Raw genomic sequence first — 21210 nt, forward strand, 5'->3', positions numbered from 1 at the left:
AATATCTCTTATGCTGAGTTCTGTAAGTCAAGTCACTCTGAGAGTGACAATAATAGATTAGGTTCTGTTTGGAATTTTAGTTCTAAAAAAGGAAGCTCATGATTTCTGTCCCCTAGTCTTAGTATTACTTAAAAGCACTTAATGCCCTTCATTCAGTCTTTACAACAATTTTATGAGTTTGGAATTAGTATTACTCTTGGATAAACTCAGGCCTAGAGCTGTCCGTCGTTATCAGTAACCAAGATGAAGACTTGGTTAACGACATGATGGATTTGAAGGTCAGTGAGGGAGACTCCCATTCCAGTACCCTTGCCTGGAAAACCCCACGGATGGAGGAGCCTAGTAGGCTGCAGTCCATGGGGTTACGAAGAGTCAGACACAATTGAACGACTTCACTTTCATTTTTCACTTTCATGCATTGGAGAAGGAAACGGCAACCCACTCCAGTGTTCTTGCCTGGGTAATCCCAGGAATGGGGGAGCCTGGTGGGCTGCCGTCTATGGGGTTGCACAGAGTCGGACATGACTGAAGTGACTTAGCAGCAGCAGCAGCAGAGAATTTTTAATGATAATACCAAGATTGTATAGCTCACAACAGGGCAGGTCATGAATTCAAGTATTTTATGTCCAAATCAAATTATCTTTCTATGATAACCACATAACAGGCTATATAACCATGAAGTCATGAACTATATACTAGGCAAGTCACTCTACAATCTTTTCTAAACACTCCCTTGAAGTGATTTCTCAAAAAGTTATAAAGGTAAACTTAAACATAATCTATTTAAATTCTTGCTAGCTTACTGGTTGGCTGGATGAATAGAGGCATAGAGTGGGGGATGAATAGATAGATGGTTTGACGCATCTTTTTTGTGTATATCCCTGTGTGTGGGCTTCCCTGGTGGCTCAGTTGGTGAAGAATCCGCCTACAAAGCAGGAGACCTCAGTTTGATCCCTGGGTTGGAAAGATCCCCTAGAGAAGGAAATGGCAGTCCACTCCGGTATTCTTGCCTGGGAAATCCCATAGACAGAGAAGGAGGGTGGCAAAGAGTTGGACACGACTGAGCAACTAAATCAGTGTGTGTGTGCATGTGTGTATGTGTATGTGTAATGTCTAATCTTCTCTAGACATAAATCCCTGGTGCCATTAAAGATGAGAGTTAGCTTATAAATCTTGGAGGACATATAGCAGAATATTACCCAAGTGTTCCTCAACCATGACTACACATAGGAGTCTCTGGAGGGGTTTCCAAAGATGAGGTGTTGTCCAGGTATTTTTTTTTCCTTTTTCCTTTTTTTCATTTATTTTTATTAGTTGGAGGCTAATTACTTTACAATATTGTAGTGGGTTTTGTCATACATTGACATGAATCAGCCATGGATTTACATGTGTTCCCCATCCCGATCCCCCCTCCCACCTCCCTCTCTACCCGATCCCTCTGGGTCTTCCCAGTGCACCAGGCCCGAGCACTTGTCTCATGCATCCAACCTGGGCTGGTGATCTGTTTCACCATAGATAATATACATGTTTCGATGCTGTTCTCTCAAAACATCCCACCCTCGCCTTCTCCCACAGAGTCCAAAAGTCTGTTCTGTACATCTGTGTCTCTTTTTCTGTTTTGCATATAGGGTTATCATTACCATCTTTCTAAATTCCATATATATGTGTTAGTATGCTGTAATGTTCTTTATCTTTCTGGCTTACTTCACTCTGTATAATGGGCTCCAGTTTCATCCATCTCATTAGAACTGATTCAAATGAATTCTTTTTAATGGCTGAGTAATATTCCATGGTGTATATGCACCACAGCTTCCTTATCCATTTGTCTGCTGATGGGCATTTAGGTTGCTTCCACGTCCTGGCTATTATAAACAGTGCTGCGATGAACATTGGGGTGCACGTGTCTGTTTCAGATCTGGTTTCCTCGGTGTGTATGCCCAGAAGTGGTATTGCAAAATTACCAGGTGATCTAAATATCAATACACGGCAAAAGAACTGACTTGAGGACTGTAATGAGATTCATCTGATGCTAGTGGCTGACTTTGGGAAACACAGCAGGTACTGTGAATACTCACATATAGGAAGTTTTAGATACATTTTTATATTCACTCAACAAAATGCCTAAAGCTGAAGTTAGAATTTAAAACATTTATTTAGGAAAAAGGTGATCTGATTAGAACAGCTCACATGTAATCCTCATCTCGCTGAAAGGAATATGTTTACCGGAATATTGTGCATTGTACTTTATTGAGTGAATTATTTTGAATCAAACTGACTTTCAGACTCTTGAAGAAACAATATGATACAGCAGTATAATCCTATGTATATTATCTTTCAGTTTTCATACCTTCTTATGAAGTAGATTGTTACATTTACCAGACTTGTGGATATTTATGCATTTATTTCTTAAAGAATGAGAGGTGAAGAAATTATTGTGGACCCCCCTCCAAAATATTACTTCATTTTTTGGAAAGTGAAAGTAATTCTCATTCTCCTTGACGTAAAATGCAGGGTGCCCTGTTATCTTCACATCTTTAGAAGGAATTCTGTTTCTGTTGATAATATTGAATATATATTGAATATATTGAATCATATGTGTCTGATCATGTTTTCCCCACCAGGGTCATCAGCAGCAAAAATTCAGCTAGACGTTTCCCCCAAACAGAGATCTTAATGGGCTTTTATTTAAAACAAACAAATAACAAAACAGCAGCAGTGCTTAATGGATGGATGTTGCTGCAAGAATTGTCCATCAGTGTTGTATCTAGAATGGAATAGTTAGAGACCAAGGGCAAAATTTTAGTATGAAATCCTTTCATTGTTCTTTTTTTTTTTTACAAAATTTTCTTTTCCTAATTGGGCATAAAACTTTTCTTTGTGATTTCTGTTTTTTTCTCAGTGTCTTTGCCTCTTAGATGCTGTTTCCTGGTCACATAACCATCCATATCTTTTCTCTCTTTCTGAAATCTGCGTAGGATTTCTCAAGTCCTTTCATTTCTAACTGCTCTCAGGACTTCTTAGTTGGTTTTTCTCCAGCTTTCTTTCTTTCTCTTGGCTACTCTCCCATGGCCTCCCTACAGTTACATGTTTATGAATTTGTATCTCTTGGTCAATGCATTTCCGGCACTTTCTAAAATCCAAGAAATTTAATTTCTAATAACAATTTCAGGATCAAACCTTTCAGGTCTTTTCTCTTTCCTAAAAGGAGGAGTGCGCATACACTGTTTGGGAAACTTATTTATATAGTATTGCTGGTCTTATGTGTGTGTATGTGCAGCTTGAAGCTGGAATTATGGATGGTTTACTGGCCACATTATCACAGGAGAAGTGATTGGTAAGGGCCATGAGAATATGATATTATGTCAACACTGTAAATAGTTGAATGGTATGATGAGGGTTTTGTCCTCTTTGTACTGATAAAGCATTGCTTTCAGATGTGCTGGCTGTGTTTCATCTGCTACATATGAAATAGGAACCAGTATATGCCTCTGTGATGTTTAAATTCATGCATAATGTGTCTAACGTTCCCAAATTAGATATGTCTGTCATCCAAAGGTTTGGTTGATCCTTCCTGATTTTTTTTCATCATTTTCTATATTGTGGTTTGAGCTTATGTAAAAGCTGTGTAGTTATCAAGGATTTGAACGCACCTAGGGTTCTTAGCGGCTTCCCTGGCGACTCAGATGGTAAAGAATTCACCTGCACTGCAGGAGACCTGGGCTCGATCCCTGGATCAGGACAATCCTCTGGAGGAGGGCATGGCAACCCAGCCCAGTATTCTTGCCTGGAGAATTCCATGGACAGAGGAGCCTGGCGGGCTACAGTCCGTGGGTTCACAAAAGAGTCGGACATGACTGACTGACACACGTAACAATACGGGGCTCTTAGTATTAGGTCTTCTTAGCTTTCTGGTGTATGCAACAGAATTACCAGAGGAACATTCTTCTATTTTTAAAAAGCAATAAGGAGTAAATTCTTTTAGTGAGAGATTAAGCTATATTACCTACAAAATATAGACTTGTGTTCATAATATACAGAAGTCTAAGCAGTTTGCAAAGCTCATTGAAGCTTGATGCCTCAGAAGCCATCTACTTGCACTATAAGCTCCAAATCTACCAACTGTATTGTCATAGTCTGCTAAAGTACTCTTTAATTTACTTTACGAAGAGTTTTCTGCAATGATGAATTATATGTTAGACTTGGGTTTTTAAACCTATGCTGAAACTTTATGTCCAGGTATAGTTATGAAGAGGTTTGTGATGGAAATTAATCACTATCTCCAAAATTAGAATTTTGGAGCTCTCTAATATAGTAAAAGAGAGAAGTTAATCTCAAGACTACATTCGAAAGCAAACCATGTTTGATAGTATGTGCTTAATGATATATTTTACAACTTTAATGACAAACCAATTGGGATATTTTATGAAAGCAGCCTCAACAAAGAATTCTTGTATGGGTATAACACACTAATAAGAAACATTCTACCTTGTTCTGCAAAGACATCAAATGATAATACTGGTACAAATTGAAATCCTCTTCTTGTTAGAAGAATAGGTAATGCTATTAGCTTTTTATAAAAGTCGCTCTATTTATGACATTTATTTTTGTTTTCCTTTGTTTCTTAACATCTGAGAATATTTAAGTTCTTATGTCTCAATTTCAGCACATGAAATCTTGTCATTTAAAATTTTATGCAGTATATATTTTGGATGGTTCATTTTGATATTTTCTAGTTATCTTTTTGCGGGTAAGTAACCATGTTAACTTAGAAGAAAAAAATAAAACATCAACTCATTTTCCTTTTTAGTTGTTCTGGTACTATTGTTTAGCTTATTTCTTTTCTTTTCTCATTGTTGCTAAATAAAATGCCCATGCACTATTGTAGTTTCTGAATGGAGCTATAATTTATATTCTATAAAGAAAGATTTGAAGAAGCATGTTTTGTTCTTTTAAGTGTACGCTCAAGTTTGAGAGCAATAGCGAACCAAATCTTTTATTAAAGAATGAAATGAGCCAATTTAATATAATTTTAGGCATTGTTGTTCTCATACCATAATGAAGCTGAAAAAAAAGAATTTTTGATCTTCATGTAATAGAACAACAATGTCCCTGTTAGCCTGGTCAGATTATATATAACCAAAAATAATCCATTATAGTCTTAACTCTCTGTTAAGGCTACACAGACACAGACTAGTTTGGAGGCCATTTTAGGCCTTGGAAATAGGCATTTAATAAATATTTCTTGAATTTATGAGTGAATAACTGTACAAGTAAATTATATTTATGCTCAGTAATAACACACTGAGCCCATTAGTTTGGGTGGAATCTCGGATTCTTTATTATTATTGTTTGTTGTTCCTATTATTATTATTAAATTTTGCTCATTAAAATTTGAAAGAAATGAAAACAAACTTGGACAGAATTGTTACCATTGTCTTCAACAACATAAGTGTAGGCAATTTAAAATTTATAGAACAAGTTTTTTCCTAAAATTATTATTTCCTAAAAATGTCTGTTGTGGAATTTCTGTATATTATTTTGAGAAAATCTTTTTCATTGTTAAGAGCTAAGTTATAATCCAGTTATTAGAAATGATTTGTATTGAATACTTTCGTAATTGAGTGTGGGAAGTTGGAGAATTTTGTGCCCTGTTTTAATGCTCAAAACGAGAACAGTATGGTGGATATTTGTCCAAATATGAAAGCTGAAATGTTGTAATGAGTTTCTCCCATGTTGTTGCCAGGTCTCCTATAATAGTATTGAGTAAGGGTTAGAATCATGAAAACATAGAATTTTAGAGCTGGAAAGGATATTTAAGGTTATCTAATCAAAGTTTCCATTAATTTATAACTAATGGAAACTAAAACTCATAAGTGTAGTGATGGGTCAGACCAACAAAATGAATGTTTATAACTTTAGTTGTATATATAATATTTTAAGAAGACAGTATAACTACAACTGAAGACCCCATGCTTAGTCCATGGAGTCACAAAGAGTTGGCCATGACTGGATGACTGAACAACAGCAAAAGAAAATACTTTGTACTCTGAACTTGTCTTTTAGAAGGTTTTATGTAAAATCACTGTTCATTTTTAGGTTCCCGTGGCCTTTTTTCTTCTCCATAGTGCACTTATTTCCCTGGATTTTAACAATTATGTCTGTTGCTCTGCCAACTGTCTTGTTGTACCTTTGTCTCGTCTTTAATTATGATGACTGTCACAGATCAGTATCTCAGATACTTGGAGAGTGAATTAATGTTCCACAGCAATAAGAGAAAAATTAATAAACATTCAAGTCATACATGGTACATCTATTAAAGGATGTGATTAATGGAGATAAATATGTTCCATTTTTCTCCCCACAGTCTCCAAACGTCCACAAGTACCCCGATATGGAAGCTGTTCCCCTGTTGCTAAATAATGTGAAAGGGGAACCCCCGGAGGACTCATTATCCGTAGATCACTTCCAGACACAAACTGAGCCAGTGGACTTGTCCATCAACAAAGCCAGGACATCCCCTACAGCCGTTTCATCCTCCCCAGTTTCCATGACAGCGTCCGCCTCCTCACCTTCTTCAACTTCAACCTCCTCATCGTCCTCTAGCCGTCCAGCCTCATCCCCGACTGTTATAACATCAGTATCTTCAGCATCATCTTCGTCGACAGTATTAACTCCAGGGCCCCTTGTTGCCTCTGCCTCTGGTGTGGGAGGCCAGCAGTTTTTGCACATTATCCATCCTGTTCCGCCTTCAAGTCCCATGAATTTACAGTCTAACAAACTGAGTCACGTTCACCGCATCCCCGTGGTGGTCCAGTCGGTGCCTGTTGTCTACACAGCTGTGCGGTCACCTGGCAATGTGAACAACACTATCGTAGTACCACTTTTGGAGGATGGGAGAAGCCATGGCAAAGGTAAGAGACACAAGCGAGCCTTGCTTTATTTTACCACTAGCAGTAACTTATGCAAGGAAGTTACAACTGAGAAGTTCTGTGCACAGTGACACAGAGGAACAACTGGTCCGCTCCTGTGAGTAGAGCATGGTTTAGTAGAAACTAACCTCATATTCATATAGGTTATGTCTCAGAATTACTCAGTCCAAATTTTTATGTATCAAGTCATATGATGTCAGAATTCACATATGTAAATTTGCAAAATAATGTTTACCTTCATAGGAAGGACAGTCTATAGTCAGCATCACTGCTTGTGAGTTGTGAATCCCTCCTAGAGATTAACAATTATGAAAATTTTAAAAAGTATATCAAGATGTTTCTTCCTTCTGTTGTTCAGACCAGAACTTATTTGTCTGGCAATAATATAAAATGACATGAAGTTCTAATGCTTGGTATCTGTTCATTCACTTTTGAGTAATTTGTAAATTAAGTTGCCATTAAAATAACTCTAAAGTTAGGTGTTCGGCTAGAAATGCATCATATGGTTAGAGTTCTTATCTTCATATAAGTCTAAGTTATTATTTTAAATAACAGGAAGCTTCTGTGATAGAAATAATTCAAAATGCAGTATTAATATTTCCTTCTGGAGATTAGAAGCAGAAAGATACTTTGTTACATGAATTTATGTAATAACATCAAATTAATTATATATGATAGCTGCTCATGAAGTTATTTTTCTTCTTCTAAGTTCTTTTTTTTTCTATTTTTAAGTCAAAGGAATTGTAATAACATAATGTTGTTGATATTTCCCTTTCTGTAAATCTAAAAAAATAGCCACCTTTCTATAGAAATGTAAAATGCCTATAATCATCAACTCATATGCATTTGTTTCATCTTCAGAGTCTAGAAATAATGATGGATTAAGACTTAGGTTGTAGTACATTTTGCTTTGAATACCATATTACTGCCAAGGCCATAATTAAAATATGATGGATGAACACATAAAACATTGCCTTTGTGTAAAATGCTAGTAAAGATAGTTGTTTTGGTTCTTGTAAAAGGTAGGATTCAGTGCATAGGAATAATATTTGATCATGAACTTGGAGAATTTTTGCAAACATACAAAATTGTGCATTCATCTTTTGCAAGTTACTATTTTATCTCCAGTAAGTTTCTTCATAGCACATGACAGATTGCACCTTTTTAATTTTACCAAGTGCAAAATCTCATGGTTTACAACAGTCAGAGGTTTAGACTGCAAACTTGAGATCCAGATACTATGCTTACCTGACAACCATTTTGTATTTTTGGTGCTATTATGACAATAGCCAGGAACTAGTCTCACCACTATCTTTGTGAACTAGGAAACAAAGAGGAAGAAGGGAATCTCTACATAGATTTTATTTGAGTCAAACCTTCTTTCAGTTCAGTTCAGTCACTTAGTCGTGTCTGACTTTTTGCAACCCCATGAACTGCAGCACACCAGGCCTCCCTGTCCATCACCAACTCCCAGAGTTCACCCAGACCCATGTCCATTGAGTTGGTGATGCCTTGCTTCGTTCCGTACTCTAAGGCCAAATTTGCCTGTTACTCCAGGTGTTTCCTGACTTCCAACTTTTGCATTCCAGTCCGCTATAATGAAAAAGACATCTTTTTTGGGTGTTAGTTCTAGAAGGTCTTGTAGGTCTTCATAGAACTGCTCAGCTTCAGCTTCTTTAGTGTTACTTGTCAGGGCATAAACTTGGATTACTGTGACATTGAATGGCTTGACTTGGAAATGAACAGACATCATTCTGTTGTTTTTGCGATTTCATCCAAGTACTGCATTTCAGACTCTTTTGTTGACTATGATGTCTACCGCATTTCTTCTAAAGGATTCCTGCCCACAGTAGTATATAAAACCTTCTTTGATATTACTATTATTTCTAATCCAAATGAGCTAATCAATTTGAATAACAGTAACATAATTAAAGATCACATTAGGTATTTATTTTATTTATAATTTACAGATATGCTTTAAATATTTTAAGAATTAGCAATTAGAAAAAATATAACCTTGTATATTACATTATTTTATATATGTGTCTACCATAGAATCCAATCTTTGTGCAATATCACTTATGAAAGCTATTGCTTTTATTGTGGAGATGATTGATAAGGATTTTAACACTGTTCATGACCTTTTTTTAAAAAACAATTTTGGTGCATTCATGATGGAAACAGATATCTCCTTTACTTGCCATTATCATTTTATGAGAGAGATTACTTTTATTTAAAGTTTACTGCCAAAATTTAATTTTCTGAAAAATTTATCTTTGTAGAAGAAGTGTATTAAGACTCATGCTATAGTTTGTCCTCCACATGAATACTTTTGTTAGTTCCATACAGTGTTTGTATTCAGCAGTTTTCTCATGTCAGGAATAAACATATAATCATCAACACACTAAATATGATATGGACATTAATAGCATGAAATTTGGGATCAAGGATGCATGAGTTTAGAATCCTAGTTCCCTCACTAGGAGTTTAGTTTAGAATCCTAGTTCCCTCACTTCCAGCTTTGGACTGGGCAAAGTTATTTAACCTCACTAATCTTCATTTTCTTCAGTATAAAATGCAAATAAAACATGATATATCTTTGAAGATAATTGGAAATATAAAGAGTTTATGTGTACATGTCTAGCACTGATAATAATTTATCATTATTATATCCCCCCAAATACCTGAAGCAATAATGTTCAGAAATTTTTTCTCTGTATTGTACAAATAGAAAGATGGAAGAAAAAAGACTTACTGAATTTAAAAGTGATAAACTGCTCTCAAGAAGTGCTACTCAAAGTTGTTACAACAAATTGTAAGGGATGAGGGTTTAGGATGATAAATCATCTGGAAAATCCCATACTTTTTATGTTTATTAATTTATATTAAGTTTTTATAATCCCCATATTCTACAAATATTGCTATAGCATTTTATAAGTTTTTTTATTGTTTGATTAATTAGATGATAATAAAAGTATAGTGGAGGAGGCATGCCTACCTCACAGAAGGAATAAAGGAAAGGGCATTTCAGTAATTCCTCACATCTTTCTGCTGCAAATATGCACTTGGGCACTGGGCCAGCAATGAAATGGCTGAGTGATAAAAGGAGGTCTATTTCTATTCTTACATAGGACTTATATTTCTGGTATGGATGAGCAAAAGAAAATATAATAGGGGAGTTGGATTTTCAAATGCTAATAATAAAAACTAACACACATAAATGTGGGTGATTGTACTGGTTAATTAGTTTTAAAGTTGGTAAAACATATCTGGTCTATAGTAAAGAAATAGATTACCTTATGTCACATTACGCAAGGGGCTAAGAATGTATACGTCTGTATCTGAAATGAATTGAGTCGTTTGTCCATTCAAGTATTGATTGAACATCTCTCATGGATTAGGCATTTTATTGGCACCAGAGATAGTGTTGAGCAAAACATGCTGTTTTTATCTAAGTACTTACAGTCTACTAGGAGATCTTGCCATCAAACAAAAAAATTGTACAGTTAACTGATAGCTGTGGACAGAGTTATAACGTAGACTAGCCATGGATGTGCCTATGGGGGAGAGGTTAGTTCTAACCGTAGATGGAGAAAGCTGTGTTTGACTGAAGTGTTTTCACGTAGAGTGTCATATGTGGTTGGAAAAAATGTTTTTGTTGTGATGCTCAGAAGGGGATGTTTGGGGTTTTGGAGTTGTGGTAGGATGGAACTTTGCATGGGTATGTTTGGCTAATAACAGAAGAGTATGAAAAAGTATTCTAATGAGGAGAGAACTCCAGCCCATTCAGGTATTTACAGAATACGGTCTAAAGGAATGGCAAGTCGGTAGCTAACCCAGGGCACCAGCAGAACTCAGCTGGGTCTTGATAAGATGTAATATGAAGAAAATGGCATGATGTTCTGGAAGATGCAGTTAATACAGTGTAGACTAGAGCCACGAGAGGAATGCTGTCAGAGAAGGTCTCCCGAGGGACACATTTTTCTGCTTGACACCAAAAGACAGAGTAGCATTGAGCCCCCCGAAGTGACAGTGCTGAGAGCTAGAAGACTCTCCACGGGACCTGAGACGTGTTGTTTATAAGCAAGACCCTAAAGGGGTTATTTGACCTTGTAACAGAATTTAAGTTGAGCCTGGGAAAGTTTTTGGTATTTCTCAGGAGATTTTCATTAGTTTTCACAGATAATTAGCAGCAGGAAGCATAGAAGGTCAAAAGAAAAAATCACAAGCAAAATTGTTCTTGGTTTATTGCTTCAATAGGCATGTTTAGGATTCTCCTTTCTTTCCTTTTGATCCACTATTAAGATAAAAGAAAGGGTATTTAAGAGAATACAAGTGAAGAGAGCATTGCAGAAAGGAGTTGTCAGATTATCAAAAGCTTCTAAGAGGCCAAATAAAATAAGGACTGAGCATGGAGCATTTGGGGAAGGATGGGTTCATTGGCAACACCATGTCAGTGGGGGGCTGGGGACAAGGGACAGACCGAAGTGAGTTCATGTTCTGATGGGAGGTGAGGCAGGGTAGACCAGAAGTCTAGATGGCTCTTTGGCCAAGTTTTGCTAAAAGAGTTTTGGAGAAATGGCATGATAGCTGGAGAGGAATTTATGCTCTCAAGGGAGCAATTTAAAAGAGTCAGAAAGTATAGCATATTTGTATTCTGTCAGGAATAATCCAGTAGATAGTTGAAAATGGGTAATTCTAGAGAAGGAAGAATTACAGAAGCAAAAGTTGTTCATTACACATTAGTTGCTTATATTATTTTGTGGAAGTAACCTGCATCTTGCAGTAATTAACCTGAATTCTGAAGTCAATTTATTAGATTGACACAGGTTTTGGGAAAAGATGCATAATGGTGAAGGAAAGGAAATGCAGAAAACAGCAGATAATGGTCTAAGATTGACAATGAAAAGCAAACAGATTAAAGGTTCAGTAAAATGTAGGTTCCACTGAGAATTGTAAAAATGATACCAGCATTAATATGAATATAAGATCAAACATTTCTCATTCATCACATACTGGAACATACAGAATAATTAAAAAAAGATAAGCCCCAAGCAATTTGTAATTGTTGTTTAGAGACATTTTTATAATTGAATATTTATAGATGTGTACATTTTAGAAATGCAAAATACTTAAAGGACAAGGCCGTAACCAACTGAAGAGCTAAAAAAGAAAATGGATTTATTCTCTCCCTCCTATTCCTGAGCTGGCCCTTTCCCCATGTAGCGAGAGGAACATAATATCACCTTGATGTCAAGGAATGAGGCTTGAACAAAGGTGTAATTGATGTTGGCTTTGGAAAAGCCAGCTGAGGAACACTGTTTTCTAGTTTTCTTCCCTGGCTGCTATCCTGTCCTTCATTGCTTTATGTAGACCTTTTGGTTTGTCTTCTCCTCCATTCGCCATGTCGTCTTCTTCTTAGCCACCCAGACTCACCAGATGTCCCCATGACTATAAAAATGGAAAACTGCCTGGTAGAAACAACTCAGCCTGTTTCCCATGCAGCCACATTCTCTCTCTTGAAAACGCAATCCCAAGAACCCAGCCTATCAGAATTTTTACAGAATGTGTTTATTGCATCAGACTTTTATTACAATAGTGTCATACTTGACTAATAACTTATCATTGGTCATAAGTGCATTATTCCTGACTTCAGACATTTATAGGATAAGAGCTTTGAGTTTAAAGTACTTTTCCCCAAAATATCTGACTAGAGCCTGTTGTAACTGCTGTGAAGAAACCAACAGCCCCATATGGGCATGCCATTTCTTTGATCATCTCCATTAATTTAAAAAAAAAATGTTATTTTTCTATTTTTAGGTGAAATGGCAAATCCTTCAAAACCATACCTATTCCCATAGCACTGGTTCAGGAATTTCAGAGGGCTGGGGCTGTGGGCACATCTGAAATAGTCACACCCCATTTCTTCCTACAGGCTGTTGTTGCTTTTCTCATCAGCCCACAGGAAGAAGCCACAGTGTATTTTTAGTCCTGGGCCATTTATACTTGTGAAAGGAAATCTGGCCATCCTAGCAATTGCTGCAGCGCTGGTTGGAGGTTATGACTGTAACTCCCGACCATTGAATGCAGCCGGCGTTTTACTCCCATGAAACTCCCCATTTCAGATCTCTTTGTTTCACCAGTGTTCTTCTGCTCTTGACTCTCCCACTTGATGTTCAAGATGTCTTATTTTAGGTCCAGGTTCCTTTTGTCACAGACTCGCTTCTCCTGGCTGCCTTACACATGACTGTCCTCTTTTAGGTCACCGTTCAATGGAATCCCAGTGTCATCTGTCCATATAACCAGAATAGTCCTGGGCAGCTGACATACACTCATGCATATGGTTGTCTTGGCTCCTTGACTGAACTACCCCAGCTTCCTTTGGTAAATGTGTTCTTCTTCTTATGTTTGATTATGATAACTACTAGATATAGGCTCCTGTTTTCTATCTGATTTTGATTGACAAACCTTCTAATTACTTAATCTTTTACTGTTAATTTTCAGCGTTGCTTATTGGGAAGCAGGACTGGATGGTTGCTCACTTTGGCTTATTTTTCTTAATTTTAGACTTTGAAAGGATGTGAGTGTTTCACTACTGTCGTTATAAAACGGACAGTAACTTGTTAAATAGTGAGAAAAGCAGCTAATAGTTATGAAAAACTGAATTTTAAATTAGAGGACAGAATATTTTATACAGATACATTGGTCATTTGTTTTTAACCTGATTTTAACAAGGAGTAGAAACCTATCTGTATTTTTTTTCACTTCTGGGCACACATAGGAAGTTGAATGGATTCCATCCACAAAAATGATTTCTTATGCTCTTGTTTATCTGAAATATCTTTAGTTTACTGACTTCTCTGTTTCATCTGGCATAGATTGTTAGTTGCTCAGTCATGTCCGACTCTCTGTGACCCCATGGACTGTAGCCCACCAGACTCCTCTATGGGATTTTTCCGGCAAGAATACTGGAGTGGGTTGCCATCCCCCTCTCCAGGGGATCTTCCCGACCCAGGGATTGAACCTGGGTCTCCTGCACTGCAGGCAGATTCTTTTACTGTCTGAGCCACCAGGGCATAGATTGGGTATGGTCTAAAATTTGACAATTGGCTGAAGAGACTTGACAGAAATTATATGTATTGTTCTAAGAAATTATTAGCAGAAAAGAAAAAACTCTGTGTAAGGTCCTTGTAAACTGTAAAATGTCAAGGTGTGAGTTTGCCTTTTCCCACACACATTTAAATAGTAAATAGAAGTACAAACTGGAAAAGAAGAGGAAAAAATATGATCAGCAGAGGGGAGAGGTGATACTCCATTCAGAGATAGATACTGTGTAAGGAAAGCAAGATATAGACAGGAGAAAATCCGTTCAAAAGATAAAGTAGCTAAAGCAAGGGGCTACCAGAGTGGGCTTTGTGTTTGTTCTATTATAATTTGTTAGGTCAGCTTCCTTCTAAGACAAAATGGTCTAATTTACATTTAAGTAGATAGATGCCTAAATGTGATGTGTTACTAGTATTTAAGTCTAAGAAAGTCTCTATATTCATTTTTTACCACACCTTAAATATTTTCTCCGATTATATTTAACACATTGCACATTAACATGTTGAATCTGGAAATAAATCCTTCCTTTCCTCTGTAGTTTCATTTTGAAGAACAAATTTTTTCTCTCCTGAAGTAATGTTCTACCTAAATGTAAAGCTTCTAATTTCAAATAGTACAGGTGCTGTTATGGTACAAGGAAATTCTTATTTTACATATTAGATTGCAGATATTTATAGGATTGTTTCGATGATGTTTGGATATATATACTCATTGCAAGAACCATTTGAATATTGGACGGATATAGCTATATGTATATAGATAACTACAGAGCTGTATCGGTATCTTTATATATCTAGATATAGCTATATAGATATAGATACTTTTTTGCAATTGGACATTTTACCCAGTGACTCTCAAGACCTGGAAGGAACAAATGAAAGAAGAAAGAATGTAAGATCCAAAAGGGAAACTTGGTCTTAGAATCATTGCCAGCACTGTTTTAAATTGGCTTTTTAATTATTTACAACTCTCTGGCTGTGGTTTCTGTTTCCAATTTTTTTTACTCCATCAGCAGTAATTCTTTTTCTACTCCAAGCTCTGTTACTATTTTCTCAGCCCCTTCTCTCTGCCTGTTTTCCATTGTTAATGGAGAGTTAGATTAACTGGTGTTCTTCCACTTTGGGTTCTTTAGAAAAGAACAGATTGATATTTGTCTATCTAATAAATAAAAGAAGAGCTACCAATTTCCAGAGTGGTAATCACATACTCGATCTTCCCTCCAGCCCCCTTTATGTGGGGGAAATGCAACTTTGACCATTGGCCAATTGTATATGTGTTTTCACAACCAGGCGGCTTCACCTTCATTTTTCTTCTGTAATTAACTTTTTCAACAAATGTTTTATGGACCAATTATATGGCCAGGAATTTCAGTGTGGTGATTTTTAAAACAACTTCTCTTAAAAGTCAGCTGTAGTTTGCAACACACTAAAAGAATATTATTCATACTGTGAGTCATTTTCCTTTTGGTGAATCTTGGTATCAGTATACTAGCTCATCATCAACATTTTAAAAGAATTAAATAGGATAGATTTGATTAAGAAATATGAGAGTATCAGCCACAGAAGTGTTATATCATGTAACTTTTGTTTAGTACCCGACTTACTTGCCTCAAATGCAGTACTGTGTGTGTCTGTATAGTATCTGTGTACTGAGTCATATTGAAATATGTATTTCTTCCTATAGTTTCTATTTAGAAAGTTTGAGTGAGACTGCATGGAGTTCTTCTCCATCTCCTGCTCAAATACCCATCTTGATTCCAGTTTGTTTTCTCTGCATTCTCACTCTTCCAGTTCCCTTCCCTTTTTATCTTTTTTTTTTCTCCTAGATACATTTCTCTCTCTCCCTCCATGTTTCACTATTCTACCTTTTCTTGAATCTTGATTCTTCTTTATCTCCTATATCTAATCAAATCACGTATCTCATAAGTGCTGTATTTATTATGGAACTAAGAAACCTATATTGAAAATGATAGCCTTTGTATTGCAATCTAGTGGTGGAATTTTAAAATAATGTGAACTGAAAGAGTTGTTGGAAGAACTCTTATGTAGTCTACTAATTTATTCTGTCATTGCTGTTAGATTTAATGAACTAGTTGAGGGCTGTCGGGGAGTGCAGTGAATATGCCCTTTTAAAGTAAAACTTGGACATGAATTTGAAACCTAGCTTATCTACTTTAAGAAGCATCACTTCTACCCTCTTGTCCTACTTTCCATTCTGTACATATGTATGTGACTTCTGTTTAGTAGAAATAAAATGCTACTTTCTACATATCTATGATTAGTTTCTTTGTAACTATGGGTAATGTTTGTTGAGTTCATGGAAGCAGGTATATGACAACTTGTGAACTATTAAGTTTTATTCACTGTCACAGAGAAAAAATAAAAAGTGAGACAGCAGGACTATAGGAAGACAGAAAATAGGAGAATTTGGTAAAACTGCTAAGTGGGAGTAGCCCTTAGAGAATTCATCAGAGAACTGCCTTATTGATAGCTAGGGACTTAGGAAAAGCTCAATAGCAACAGAAGAATTGCAAGATATTCCCATGGTGTATGGGCTTCTCACTTTCTCAGTGAGAGAAAGACCTAGTGAGACTTGGGTGACCTATGATAAGAATAAACTTCTCTGTTGACAAAAACTGTAGTTGCTCCTATAATGTGACACGTACATGTGTGCTGCGTCACTTCAGTCGTGTCTGACTCTTTGTGATGCCGTGGACTGTAGCCCACTAGGCTTCTCTGTCCATGGGATTTTCCAGGCAAGAACTGGAGTGGGTTGCCATGCTCTCCTCCAGGGGATCTTCCCAAATGAGGGATCAAACCCGTGGCTCCTGCCTGGCAGGCGGATTCTTTACTGCTAAGCCACCAGGGAAGCATAATGTGGCATGTATTATTATAAATACTTTCTCATAGAATAAAATAGGCTGGCATCTCCGCAGATCCACCTGGCCTCATTAGCTATGATTTCCTCAACACATTGCATTGGGCCTGACACTAGTACATGTTCAGTAAATACTTACTGACTGAAAAGGTGAATGAACTAATGAATTCATCCATGTAGGCACAGTGTTCTATATGAGATGCTCCATTAGAAGGCTGTGGCCAGGGCTGGTCTCTAGTCCTAAACCCTACCCATAAAAGCAACCTCCCCTTGTGTGGTGAAGTAGAGAAAGCAACAATATGCGTTCCTCACATCCCCAGAGCCTGACTTCTACCACCCACCCCTCCCACCCCTCCCCACCAGGCTTTCCACTAAATACGTGTCACGTCTCAGCCATCTTTTCTACCTCTCTGTGATGACAATTCTCCCTCTAGCCATGTTGCTTCCTTTTCCTGGATGGCCATTTCTTTCTCCATCATAAGACCTGGTTGAGATGCCTTCTTTTCTAGAAAGGCACATACCAAATTGTAATACAATTTATGTCATATATATACATACATAGATATACATGCATGTGCATACTTCAGTTGCTTCAGTTGCGTCCAACTTTTCGCAACCCCCTATGGACTGTAGCCCGTCAGGCTCCTCTGTCCATGGGATTCTCCAGGCAGCAATATTGGAGTGGGTTGTCATGCCCTTCTCCAGGGGATCTGCCCAACCCAGGGATCGAACCTGAGTCTCCCAACTCCTCTGCGTCTCCTGCAGTGGCTGTCGGGTTCCTTACCACTAGCACCACCTGGGAAGCCCATAGATACACATATATATAAAAATATATTCTCTTTACTCAATATATTTGGCTCAAGTATGTTATATATATAATATAAAATTTATCTATATCATAGCCTTACACCTGATCCAGTGTCTGGCACACAGTGAACAATAAATGTTTGCAGAATGAATGAGTATCTTTCCCAGAGCTGTTCTTCTCTTATGTCAGTGGGCCATCTGTAATTCCCTGGTGCTTCTGAGTATATTGTTTCTGCTATTTCCCAAGTTTTTGTTTTTTTTTTCCACTGTACTTAATACTGAAGAATAATATTTGGTGGTACATTACAGATGCTTGATGTGATTTAGATTTGAATAGTTTCTGGAGTTGAACTCCCAGTGGGTGAGAAATATTCTTATGGCTTCTGAACAGTCTTAATGAAAAGATACCGTTGCATGAGAGTTACTGCCAGTTCTTATTATTCTTTTATGCCCAGGTAAAATATTTTACCTGTGAAACTAGGAGAAATAACGGCTTTGATTGGATCTGGGCAATTAATAGAGTCTGTGAGGTTTCTTATATAATAGTAATGCCGATTTCACTTCCCAGTCAGGGTGAAACAAATTATACCTCCTGTCCCACTGCAGTTGACTGTGTCAGCATCACAGTACCATAAAATCTCAATAAAATCTGAAAACTGTGGAGTATGGATAATCCCACTATAAATTCTAATAAAAATTACCCCTCTAGACTCTATATTCTCTCCATTAAGTTCATAGACACTGTCTCTTTGTACATAAAGTTTTATGAAATAAATCGACCAGTTCGCCTGTCCTTACCAGATAGCAAGCTGTTTTGATTTAAAAGCTGATAAGAGTACAATCAGTTTTTGGTGTTTGCAGTGCATTTTAAAAACATAAATTTCACTTAACAAACCTTAAGTAGAAGGAAAAATGCTGCTTTTATTTGCACTATGCCGCAAAGGTCTCTTTGTGAGAAAGAATAAATGACATTTTTACTGTGGTGGGCCCATTTGTTGCAGCCATAAAACAAAGATTTCGTTTCCTTCCGCCAATCTCTAATCTTAAAGGTATATTAAGCAAACCCACACACAAATCTAAAACAGCTCTGCTGAATTGCTTCAAATCTGCGTTTAGGAGTTGTCAGTTTCATGATTTCATTTTTGTCTCATCTGTGCTAAAGCCCAGGGCTCCCTAATCATCTCTGGTGTGACCTTTGTCACCTGACCTTTGTCAGGCATGGATGTTTTCAATTAGTCCTCTGTAAATACAGAGCCCATTAAAACAGGAAACCTTCTAGAGACCTAGGGTGGAACCCCCCAAAGAACATGAATTTGAGCCTGGAGGAAGTCATATGTTACAATGAAAGTAGAGTATGTAGCATTTGAGGTGCATTTGAGTATGTTTCTTATGTTAAGAAACATAAGGCTTTGCTTCTCGGAGGAGGCAGACATATTCCAGATAAGGAAAAGGGTGAACAATGGTGGAGCTTTACTGAATCATAGGCTGGGAGATGCAGGCACACACAAACAGCATAGGATGTAAAACATGCATTGCATACATGATATATACTATGAATTACTTATAAGAGAGGACCTGACTTCTCCTTTTCTGAAAGAGAAAGCCTTTTAACTCTTACTTTAGATGTACTTCTTACATCCTTTGTGCCTCGAGAGGAAGCAGTGAAAGAAAATGGCAAAAGAAAAGTATAGGAGAGGGTTATTCTCAATTTTTATTTTTATAACTCATGTCCCCTGAAATGTTATCTCAGTAGATTTTTATGTATTCCTAATAGCCACAAAAATTGTGTAGCATTTTACTTCCTGTAGTTTTCCTTAGGAAAAGAAATTCCTAATGTTGCAGTACCCATTTACAAATGCTTGAAACCCTCTGGGATTCTCACCCCCAAACCCCCGCCCCCTGTCCAAATTAGGAATTTCCCTTTCTCTGTAGGTAGACTAAGGTCAAAAGAGTGGCACCTCAGAAAGGAGGTGTCAAAATTATTATTAAAATAGGAACTTGAAAAATCACAGCGAGGTCTGTTGGGATTGGAGTAAATAGGCTTACACAGCTCTTTAGTCCTTGGAGGTAATACTTTATTACAGCATAATAATTGCTTTTGAAATAATGACCATTAGTAATGAAGGAAAGGCTAAATTATGGTCTGTCTGAAGTAGGTGGCAAAGTAGGTAATAAATCTTACAAATATATTTATTAAAAATCATTTCAATAATTAACCTTTATTGAATGCTTATATGTTCTTTGCACTTTACATACATCATCTTTAAGTCTTACAGTATAACCAGTGTATAAATATTATTGCCTGTCTTTTATAGATAAGAAAACCAAGACTCATACCTTTCTCTGTTTCTTAATAAGGTCACAGCTTACTAGTGACAAAGCCTTGAACAAAATCAAAACTTTTTAATACTTTTGCCATACTTGGGCTTTGATCATTTAAAAAGTATGCCTTAGTTATGTAGAGAATTTGTCAATACTGAATAACCCAGTTTACTATTTTTTCAGATCAGGTACATTGAAAGTTTAAATCATCTTATTTTTGTCAAGGTTTAAAATGTTACATAGGAAATCATCTATATTTAAATTCATATGCGTGTGTGTGTGTATATATGAATTGCATGAGGTAATTCCATGTGGCTAAATATTGATGTTATGGTACCATATTATGTATTTCCATTTTCTCCAGCATCTTGCAGTATTTTGCAACAACAGCTTCAAGCTATAGGTTAACATTTCCTAGGTGTAGGGAAATTTTGTCAAAGTGTGGTTGACTGAGTTTCAGAGATCGACATCTGTGTCCTTTTCCCACAAATCTGGCCCCTGCCTGGAGCTCTCTTGAGCAGGGAATTGGTTAGACAGGCATACACAGCACAGACGTGCCTGATCAGGCTTGCCTTGTCATGGTAGTGGTTATTTTCTGAAAAACACAAGGGAAAACCACCAAATAAAAATATAGCCAGCGTTTATTAGCACCGTTATAATTGTATTTATTTTTCTTAGATTAATGGGTTCAATAAAATTCTTGAGTACTAGCCAATAGCTAATAATCATTACAACATTACAGCTTTAAAATTATCCTAGCTTATATAGCAGATGTTCAGAAATGCCTTCTTCAGAGTTGGAAAATAAATTCCAGAAAATGTGTGTTTGGTTACAGAGAATAGCTTCATAGTAAAATCGGACATTTTCCAGTTTTTGTGTCAGTTTCTCTTGAGTCTCATCCGCTACTTTTCTATGTTTTTATAGTTTTCTTCCTATTTTATGAAGTTTATCAGAGAGTAAAATATGTTGTATGATTTCCAAAATGGATTGGTATCATGATATATGGTAATAGGTATTTTCCAACCTACTCTCAAAGTGATGGTTGTCATGAAACATGACCTGCCTCTCATCTAACAAATGGGCACTAACTGGCAAACCCCTGCTTCCTGGCATCCTTGTACCCATTGGTTGGTATGATCTACAATAATCAAGGTGCCATTAGCCTCCAATT

At 36.8% G+C, this 21210-nt stretch overlaps 1 protein-coding gene across 8 annotated transcripts in view; it reads left to right on the plus strand.

The window, feature by feature from the left end:
• KLF12 (Kruppel like factor 12) overlaps positions 1-21210 on the plus strand; it is a 521123-nt gene that overhangs the window by 360053 nt on the left and 139860 nt on the right. For 7 of the 8 annotated variants that reach the window (XM_043477481.1, XM_043477486.1, XM_043477488.1 and 4 more), the window contains one exon: positions 6365-6911. In XM_043477481.1, coding sequence (XP_043333416.1) covers positions 6365-6911 — 547 coding nt within the window. Of the gene's footprint in view, positions 1-1917; positions 2059-6364; positions 6912-21210 lie in introns of those variants that run through there. The other variant, XM_043477489.1, reaches the window with a different exon arrangement.

Source organism: Cervus canadensis, chromosome 9 (genome assembly GCF_019320065.1).
Source record: "Cervus canadensis isolate Bull #8, Minnesota chromosome 9, ASM1932006v1, whole genome shotgun sequence".
NCBI lineage: Eukaryota > Metazoa > Chordata > Mammalia > Artiodactyla > Cervidae > Cervus > Cervus canadensis.